The sequence below is a fragment of the Myotis yumanensis genome, unplaced genomic scaffold (genome assembly GCF_028538775.1).
Source record: "Myotis yumanensis isolate MYYU_CA2020_CCGP unplaced genomic scaffold, mMyoYum1.0.hap1 SCAF_5, whole genome shotgun sequence".
Lineage (NCBI taxonomy): Eukaryota > Metazoa > Chordata > Mammalia > Chiroptera > Vespertilionidae > Myotis > Myotis yumanensis.
The window spans coordinates 101,902,420-101,912,084 of NW_027223756.1; the positions used below are offsets into that span (position 1 = coordinate 101,902,420).

The 9,665-nt window shown below is 59.0% G+C and overlaps 1 protein-coding gene across 1 annotated transcript; it reads left to right on the forward strand.

The window, feature by feature from the left end:
• Positions 1 to 979: 979 nt before the first annotated feature.
• Positions 980 to 9,525, forward strand: MCOLN1 (mucolipin TRP cation channel 1). Its single transcript, XM_070416751.1, has 14 exons — positions 980 to 1,144; positions 3,480 to 3,685; positions 4,375 to 4,542; positions 4,634 to 4,799; positions 5,185 to 5,293; positions 5,540 to 5,636; positions 5,862 to 5,961; positions 6,223 to 6,329; positions 6,454 to 6,603; positions 6,737 to 6,838; positions 7,157 to 7,279; positions 7,683 to 7,898; positions 9,119 to 9,258; positions 9,339 to 9,525. The coding sequence occupies exons 1-14, from the start codon at positions 1,114 to 1,116 to the stop codon at positions 9,373 to 9,375; spliced, it is 1,752 nt and encodes a 583-aa protein (XP_070272852.1). The 5' UTR covers positions 980 to 1,113; the 3' UTR covers positions 9,376 to 9,525.
• The last annotated feature ends 140 nt before the right edge of the window (positions 9,526 to 9,665 follow it).

The following is a 9,665-nucleotide window of genomic DNA, read 5'->3' on the forward strand; positions in this document are numbered from 1 at the left end:
GGGACTTTAAGGGGCTCTTTGGAAGACAAGAAATGGCAGTTGGCAGCGCCTAGATTTTAACCTGAATTGTCTGCCCCCACCCCCCAGCATGTGTTCTTAACCATTATTCTCCAGGGCAAGAGTGCTCAGAGGCTCTGGGGCCATTGAAAGATGAACTGGGGGCCCGACAGTGTGGCTCAGTGGTTGAGCATCAACCTATGAACCAGGAGGTCATGGTTCAATTCCCAGTCAGGGCACAGGCCCGGGGTTGTGGGCTCTGTCTCATCATTGATGTTTCTATCTCCCTCTCCTTTCCTCTCTGAAATCACTACCAATAAATTTTTTAAAAAAGAAAGATGAACTAAGGAGGAGGTGGCGGCGGACCGGAAGGCTCTGGTAGGTTGCTGCAGGAGTTTGTCATCTCAGAGAAACGGGAAGCCGCCGGCAGGTTCTGGGGAAGGACTGATAGGAATTATTCTTTGAAGACGGTCTGGCTGCTGATGGAGGTGTAATGGGAGGGGTCGGGAGTGGGAGTCTAAGATCGGAGAGGAGGTTGCTACAGTGGTCCGGGCCAGGAATGGTGGGGACTCTGTCTGGGCTGAGAGCTATACAAGTGAGAATAAGTGGGCCTATTTGGGATATAATTAGGAAGTGAAATAGGATTTGCTGATAGGTCATGAGAGGGGCCGGAGAGGAAGGATTTGAGAGCAATCCACGAATTTCTGGGAGGATGGAGGGAAACAACCCTTAGAAAGATGTAGGGTCATCGCTGGACATCGCGGACATGGAAGTCAAGATGCCGGCAGGACGCAGGCAGGACAGGGAGCCCGCCCATGTCGCCGCATCTGGCTCGCCCGTCGGCGCTAGGGCCCCGCGACCGCCCTCGGCCGCCCGGCGCCCGCGTTGGTGCGCGCGCACTCCGCGATGGCCGGTGTGGCCTCGGCGCAGGGCCCCGGGGTCGCATCCTGTCACGTGCCTCCCAGGGCGCCCTGGGCACGTGACCGGGCACGAGTCAGCTGACGCGCAAGGGTTTGAAGCGGCGCCGCGAGGGAGCGAGACCGCAGTGACAGCGGCGGGCGCTGGTGCCCTGGCTGCTCCGCCCGCCCGCCGGCGTCCGGCGCTCCCCGCCCCGGGATGGCAGCCCCCGGGGGCTGGGGTGGCTCAGGTGAGGTCGCGGGCGGCGGGCGGCGGAGTACCGGTTCCCTGTCCCGAACTCCCGTGCTGACCGCGCAGCTCTGGGGATTTGGGCTCCTGGAACCCGGGAGGCGGGTGGGCACCAGCTTCCCCGACACGGAGTGGCGGGGCTCCCGACGGCCTTCCCGGACCCAGGCTGTGCTCGGAGGTCCCGAACTCCGACCGCGAGCGGGCCCCGCCAGCTCCTCCGACTCGGGCAGCGAGGCTCCGGTTCTGAGCCTCGGCTGCGGCCGCTCAGCTTTGCTGGAACTCGGCGGGCACCGGTTTCTCCATCCCGCACGAGACTCCCCGCATTTCCTTCCCCCATCCAGGAGGCGGATGCTCCGCTTCTCTAACCCCAGGCCGAGGACTGGGCATTGCCTCCTTGAGCCTCGGCGCCTGACTCTCTCTCAGATCTCCGAACCCATGGAAGCTCAGCTTTCCTGAGGGCAGGTGTGGGGTGCCCCGCCTCCAGTCCCCTCAGTCTCCACCTCTCCTGGGGGAGCCTGGAGGAAGGGCCTTCTGCTGATCTTCCCTTGTAGAGCTAGCGGGATACCCTGAAAGGTGTCTCACTGGTCGGGCCTGAGATGGGTTAGCTATGACCCAGAGAGAGAGGCCGGCCTGCCCTCTGGCTTCCATCCAGCTCTCTTGTAGACAACTGCCAAAGCATCCAAACTCCAAAGGGACCGGACCAGTCAGGAGCTGGCCCTCCCTGCAGAACAGGTTCTGGCAGTGGCCACAGTCATCTTGGTGGCAGTGCCAGGCCGGGGGGCAGCCAGGTCCTGGAAAGAAGCTGGGTTCTCCCAGTAGGGGTGGTGGTGGGGGTGCCAGGGACAGTTCTGGGCTGCTGTGACCAGCTGTGACCCCAGCAGTTGCGGAAACCTTGGCCCTTCCTCTTAGGCTGGTGGGGATGGAAGGGAACAAGCAGTGCTTAGAATAGCCTCTGTCTCCTGAAGAATTACTGAGATTCGAGCTGAGCTGTGTTGTCTCACTCCATTCTGGAAGCATTCTCAGGGTTTTGGCCTCAGGGGGAGACTTTTTAAAAATTTCCACTTAAAAAAAATTAATTTCAGAAAGAAAGGGAGAGAGAGAGATAAAACATCAATGATGAGAGAGAATCATTGGCTGCCTCCTGCATGCCCCCTACTGGGCATCGAGCCCGAAACCCGGGCATGTGCCTGACAGGGAAGGGAAGACCAGCTCCTAGTTTATGGGTTGGTGCTCAGCCACTGAGCCCCAGCGCCCAGGCTTTTTCCGTTTTTCAGCTGAGGGAACTGAGACTTAGGAAGGTGCCTGGGGTCCCCCAACCAGGAAGAGGCAGGTCTGGGATTTGGTCCTAGGGCTGTGTGGTTTCCAGGAGCTGGTAGCCTTAATGAAGATGCCATGTTAGCTCACAAACTGACATACGGGCAGTGCTGTAATAACATTGGCCCACGCACAGTGAGTCTTCAGCAAATGCATTCCCTTATTGCCCTACGTGTTGACATTCCCTTCTCCAAGCCTGTGGCTGTGAGAGCGTCAGCTGGACAGATCAGGTCATGATGAGTGGGCAGGGTTTTCCAGAAAATACTAGAATGCAGCTGAGTTCCATGTTCATGCCTGGGGTTTGGAGTTGGGATGTGCCAGGAGCCTTGAGTGCCCTGTGAGAAGCCAGTGGGAGCAGTTCATTCTCTCCTGACAGATCAGCAGGAATAATGGTAGAATGTCCTGGCATTCTTACCACCTGACATTCTTTTTTTTTTTTTTTTTTTTTAAATAGATTTTTTATTGATTTTTATAGAGAGGAAGGGAGAGAGATAGAGAATCAGAAACATCGATGAGAGAGAAACATCAATCAGCCGCCTCCTGCACATCTCCTGCTGGGGATGTGCCCCCAACCCAGGTACATGCCCCTGACCGGAATCGAACCCGGGACCCTTCAGTCCGCAGGCCGACGCTCTATCCACTGAGCCAAACCGGTTTCGGCTACCTGACATTCTTATCACACTACGAGCCCTGTGATAAAGACTGTGTAAGCATCAAATCCTCAGCTTCCTGTGCGAGATGCTATGCCACATTTTGCAGATGAGAACTTGAGCCCAGAGAGTCTGGGGGCCCTGTCCGTGCCTGTGAGCATCAGGGTCAGGTATCAACTCAGGCCCTTTTGAGTCCCAAACTTGAATTTGCAACCTGCGAGCAGCACTGCTGCATATATTCATGAAACGTAGGTTTTCAGATTTTCTGAGATCTCCCAGAATGCTTTCTTGGCTGGGATGTGGGATCTGCCTTCCTGTGGGGAGGTAGGCCGGGCTGGGTCCGGTCCCCACTGCTCTCTTCCATTCCCACAGAGACCGAGCACCTCCCGACCGCCAGCCCCGGGTATGGGACCCAGGTGGGGGCTTCGCCGGCCCCTCCGGCCCCTCTGGAAGAAGAAGACCTCCGCCGCCGCCTCAAGTACTTCTTTATGAGTCCCTGTGACAAGTTCCGGGCCAAGGGCCGCAAGCCCTTTAAGCTGATGCTGCAAGTGGTTAAGATCTTGGTAGTCACTGTACAGGTGAGGCCTGTGGGAGCCCCAGCAGGAATGGTGCTGTGGCCACTGTGTTCCTTGTAGGAGGGTCTGGGGGTCAGAACCTCGTCCTGGCCCTGCGGCAGCATAATGACTGTAACAATGGCAGTAATAAGTCAGAAAACCCGCTGAGCTCTAGGTGAGCAGCTCCTTTTAACCTCACACATGCCCCTGTTTTGTAGATGAGGCAGCTGAGGCTCAGCGAGGTAAAGGGATTGGTCCAAAGTCACATGGCAACCAGGCACTGGGATTTGCTGGCACGTGAACCCAGGCATTCTGGTGCCATGTTGACCCTCAAAGAGAACTGACCCGGTGGCTGAACAGATACTTGCCCCCTTTCCCATGCCAGGCTCTGTGCTGGGGTCTTGTGATCCCAAGATGAATCAGACCCTGCCCTAGGGCGCTGTGGCTTTGGACATGTGACTGTGCTTCTAATTTCCCCTTGGTAAGGGTTCCAGCACTGTGGTACTTACCCTATAGGTCTGGGTTTAGCATGGAAGTTGGCATCAGGTAAACATTTCATGAACACTAGTTGCTACCCTGAGATATATGAGTGCCACCATGTGCTATGCATTGGGAACAAATGGTGGGCATGGAGTGGGTCCTCTACTCTTCCTCCATTCATGCATCGAGGGAGGTCCCATCACAGCAGTGTCAACCCCCTGTCATCCCACCAGCTCATCCTTTTTGGGCTCAGCAACCAACTGGTAGTGACATTCCGCGAGGAGAACACCATTGCCTTCCGCCACCTCTTCCTTCTGGGCTACTCCGATGGGGCAGATGACACCTTCGCCGCCTATACACGGGAGCAGCTCTACCAGGCTATCTTCTATGCTGTGGACCAGGTGCGGGCAGCCAAGGGCAGGTGCAGGCAGCCAGGGCAGGTGGGCAGGTGGTGGTGGTGGGCTGACGGACCCTCCCCTTCTCTGCCTACAGTACCTGATGCTCCCTAATGTGTCGTTGGGCCACTACGCATATGTACGGGGCGGGGGCAGCCCCTGGGCCAATGGCTCAGCCCTGGCCCTCTGCCAGCGGTACTACCACCGTGGCCACGTGGACCCAGCCAATGACACCTTTGACATCGACCCAATGGTTGTCACTGGTGAGTGGACAAGGCAGGGCTGAGCTATTGGGGGTCCCTGGCTGCTGGGATTAAAATCCCAGCTGTACCCTCATCCAGGAGATGGGTTGTCTTGAATATTGATAATTTGATGTATGCAACGTGTCTAGAAGAATGCTTGGCATGTAGAAAAAGCCAGGTGTTATGTTTAATATCATTAATCCACTAAACAGTTAGGGGCTACAGAGCTCCAGGCCCTAGTGTCTGTTCAGGGGATAAACATACTGGGCCCTGCCCCGGGGAAACGGGGGACAAACAACAAATGCTCAAGTACAAAGTGAATGAGGGCAGGGGTCTCTCAGGGACTCTGGGAGACCTGCCTGTGCCTCCCCCATCCTGTGCCCCTTCCCTGACTCCCTGTCCTCAGATTGCATCCGGGTGGACCCCCCTGAGAGACCCTTTGTGCCCCCCAGTGATGACTTCTCTCTCTTGGACGGCAGCACCAGTTACAAGAACCTCACGCTCAAATTCCACAAGTACTGCCCGATGGAGGGGGTTGCCCAGGGCGGGGGGGTGGGGGGGGAGGCAGGAGGCCAGGTGTCCTTGGGGCCCCCCTGGCAGCCACTTCCCTATAGGTGGGGGCAGGGCGGGCCAGGCGGATGCCTGCTGAGTGATCACTTCCCTCTGCCAGCTGCAGAGTCAGCATCGGGCAGGAGCGTTGGCACTCTAGGGCCTGAGGGAGCTGTGGAGCTCCCTCCCCCTCACCAGACCCCTCCCCTCAGGCTGATCAACGTCACCATCCACTTCCAGCTGAAGACCATCAACCTTCAAAGCCTGATCAACAATGAGATCCCCGACTGCTATACCTTCAGCATCCTGGTGAGCCCGATATACCTTCAGCATCCTGGTGAGCCCGCAGTGTCCCGAGTAAGAGCATGGACCCAGCCGTGATGTGGGGTGGGGAGCAGGACTTCTGAGCCCCAGGGCTCAGGACCCGTGGTCAAGGGCCGCATTTGGGTGCTGAGAGCCTGGAGCTAGACAGACGATCCTGCAGGCAGGTCTGGGAGCCTGGCCGGTCCAGGCTCACTCTGTATCCCACCACAGATCACGTTTGACAATAAGGCATTCAGCGGACGTGTCCCCATCAGCCTGGAGACCCAGGTCCACATTCAGGAGTGTAAACACCCCAGTGTCTTCAGGCATGGTGAGTCCTCAAACCCTAGACCAGGGGCCCTGACCTGCCCAGGGATTTCAACACCCCAGACCAGCAGCAACCAGGGACCCTGACCTACCGAGCGATCCCTGAACCTCAGACCCACACTGACTGAGCTCCTAACTCAGAATAGCCATGAGCCCGCTGACCAGCCCAAACCAGCCCTGCAGTCCCCTTGGCCTGACCCGGCCCCAGCCCTGGCCTCCGAAGGCCCCAAGCTACCCGGGCTCTACCCAAGGCCCCTCCCCACAGGAGACAACAGCTTCCGGCTCCTGTTTGACGTGGTGGTGATCCTCACCTGCTCCTTCTCCTTCCTGCTGTGTGCCCGCTCCCTGCTCCGTGGCTTCCTGCTACAGAATGTGAGAGCCATCCCAGCGTCACATGTGCCCAAACCAGCCTTGCCCAGTTCTGGGGCTGTAAGGGCTGTGGGTGGCACGAGGCTCCCGTGCCTGGAAAAGCCCTCACCCCGCCTGCCTCCTGCAGGAGTTTGTGGGGTTCATGTGGCGGCAGCGGGGACGGGCCATCAGCCTGTGGGAGCGGCTGGAATTTGTTAACGGCTGGTACATCCTGCTGGTCACCAGCGATGTGCTCACCATCTCGGGCACCATCATGAAGATCGGCATTGAAGCTAAGGTGGGTCCTGCCCACACCTTGCCCGGGGCCCCGGCGGCCCCTTCCAGACCTTGACGCCTATACTGCCCCCACCGATGCCCACCTGGGGCCACGTTCCCCAGCCAGATGTGGTTGACACTGCTCCCACTCCTAGAACTTGGCCAGCTACGATGTCTGCAGCATCCTCCTGGGCACCTCGACACTGCTCGTCTGGGTCGGTGTCATCCGCTACCTGACCTTCTTCCACAAGTACAATGTAAGCCTGTGTGGGTGCAGGCCGGGCCCTCCCTCCGGTTGGCAGCCACAGGTCCCCCAGTTCCCACCTCCCAAATTCATACACATGCGCAGTCACCAGCCCCTGCAGAGGACCTGCCATGAGCTTCTTAGCCGTATACCTGTCCACCCAGACGTGCCTGTCACTGAATCTGAGCAGGGACCGTATGAGCCGCCCCCTCAGCTCCAGGCTCCCCTCTCAGCTCCCCAGCTGTGCCCTCAGCCAGGCCCTGCCCGCTCCGCCCGTGCGCCCTGACAACCCGTTCTGGCCGTGCCCTCATCAGCCACCTGCCCGCTGCAGATCCTCATCGCCACGCTGCGGGTGGCCCTGCCCAGCGTCATGCGCTTCTGCTGCTGTGTGGCTGTCATCTACCTGGGCTACTGCTTCTGCGGCTGGATCGTGCTGGGGCCCTACCACGTGAAGGTAGGACCAGCGGGGCTGTGGGGTGCACAGGGCCCACCGGTGAAGGTTCTCGGGCTCCTTTGCTCCGAGCCCACGTCCCAAGCCCTCGGCCCCTGGTTTATCTCTCACTGACCTGGACGCACTGCGTGACCCTCTGTCCTTTACCAAGAGGTCGGCAGCGGTTCTGCCCACTGACTCTGGCCTTATGACCTTATTGACATGACGACTCTAAATGACCCCATTGTAACTGCTGATATTCTGCCCACTGTCCCTCTGACCCCTGGTAATCCTGGCCTTGACTCTAGGGCACTGTCATTGCATAGTGAGCCCCAGGTGGCCCCATTGTAACTACTAGTACTCTGCTGTGCCCCCGCCCAGCCCCCTCCCTCCCTCCAATCCCACTGACTTCACTGCCTGGCCACAGTTCCGCTCGCTGTCCATGGTGTCGGAGTGCCTGTTCTCGCTCATCAATGGGGATGACATGTTTGTGACGTTTGCGGCGATGCAGACGCAGCAGGGCCGTAGCAGCCTCGTCTGGCTCTTCTCCCAGATCTACCTTTACTCCTTCATCAGCCTCTTCATCTACATGGTGTTGAGCCTCTTCATCGCGCTCATCACCGGTGCCTATGACGCCATCAAGGTCAGCCGCGCCTCCCCTCCAGCTTGCCTCCCCATGGGGCCAACGCACATCACACACAGCTCCCACCGGGGCTCCGTGTCCCTTGGAGGCCACCACCGGGGGGTGGGGGGGGGGTCTCAGAGGACATGGCAGGGTGAGGAGAGAAGGACCCAGGGAGAGAATGTGGGAGACTCTGCAAAGCCAAAGGAAATGGTGGCTTGAAATTAGGGGTCACAGGTGGGACTGCTGTCATGGCTCACCTGCCACCTTCTCAGTTTGATCAGGTGAGCTCCGGCCAGGTAGGGTTCTCGAGTCGGCTTTTAGCAATAGGGACACCAGGTCGCAGAGTTTCAGTGACTTACCAAGGTCAGCAACTGAGGGGTGAAACCAGGCTCAACCAGGAAGCCTTGCTCCTGACCCTCTGTCTTTTGGGGGGCAGACAGTGGGGGCAGAGCAGAATGTGCGGGTGGCAGGTAGGCAGGATTCTTTTAGCCAACGCGTCCAAGGGCCTGTTGTGAGCCAAGCCCTGTGCTGGGCCAGGCCTCTAGGAAACAAGGTGAGGTGTACACAGGCCGCCAGAGCCAGTGGGCAAGACGGATAATGCATGAGCAGGAGTATGATCACTGCCTGTGAGAGCTAGGAAGCAAGCAAAGTCTCTAGAATGTGCTGTTCAGTACATTCTAACCTCATGGCCTCTAACCTCATGGGACTATTTAAATTTTGATTTTAATTAAAATGAAATACAATTCCAAAATTCAGTTCCTCACTCACACCATCCACACATCAAGTGCCCAGGAGCCCATGTGGCTAGCGGCTTCCTGTTTGAACACCCTAGAATCAAACCTTTCCGTCATCTCAGAAAGTTCTAGATTGAGAGGTGGGATCCCAAGAGAGGGAGCACCAGGGGGAAGGGGCGCCTGGAGCAAAGGCCACGTAGCCAGAAAGAACTTGGGGAAGAGATGGTGGCTCCCTCCGAGGCGGAGGGCAAAGGCTGGGCTCGCTGAAAGCGGCGGTGTCCACGCACTGAGGAGTAGATGGGCGCCACCTGACCCAGGTGCTGGGTCGCACATCCTAGCATCCAGGAGTCGGGGAGGTCTTCCTGGAGTCAAACCTTGACGCACAAAGGCTCAGAGGTGGGAGCCCCTCGGAACAGCGAGGAGACCCAGATGGCGGGGGAGGAGGTGGGGGAGGGCAGATTCAGGGAGCCCCTTGCACGCCGGCCACCCCGCATCTCTCCGCAGCACCCCGGCAGCACGGGCGTGGAGCCCAGCGAGCTGCAGGCCTACATCGCGCAGTGCCAGGACAGCCCCACCTCCGGCAAGTTCCGCCGCGGGAGCGGCTCGGCCTGCAGCCTGTGCTGCTGCGGCCGGAGCAGGAGCAGGTTCGATCCCCCGGGAACGGGGAGGGCTGGGCTGCCGGGGAACTGCCGCCTGCCCGCCCCCTGACACTGCCCTCCTCCAGGGACGCCTCGGAGGAGCGACCGCTGCTGGTGAACTGACCCGGACCCGGACCGGGACCGCGGACCGCGGAGAGCCGGGCTGGCCATTTTTAGGGTTGGCGTTCAGGACTGGCTCTCGCACCCTGTGCAGGCGTGGGCCGCTGGGTCGGACAAGCGTAGGGTGGATGTTAAATAAAAAGGGAAAATACACGTCGTGTTCCCATTTCTAGCGGGAGGTGCATTCCTAGGGCCCCTCGTCTGCAGCCCCTTTAAGGCGTCGCCACACTCGGCCTGGATCCGCGGCCTTCCCAGCGGCGGGGGGCGGGGCTTCGAGCGCCTTCGGCAAATAA

Coding starts and splice junctions, on each gene's coding strand:
- MCOLN1 (XM_070416751.1), top strand. CDS start 1,114: ATGGCAGCCCCCGGGGGCTGGGGTGGCTCAG. Junction 6,330..6,453: donor GTGGCTTCCTGCTACAGAAT/GTGAGAGCCATC, acceptor TGCCTCCTGCAG/GAGTTTGTGGGGTTCATGTG. Junction 9,259..9,338: donor TGCGGCCGGAGCAGGAGCAG/GTTCGATCCCCC, acceptor GCCCTCCTCCAG/GGACGCCTCGGAGGAGCGAC.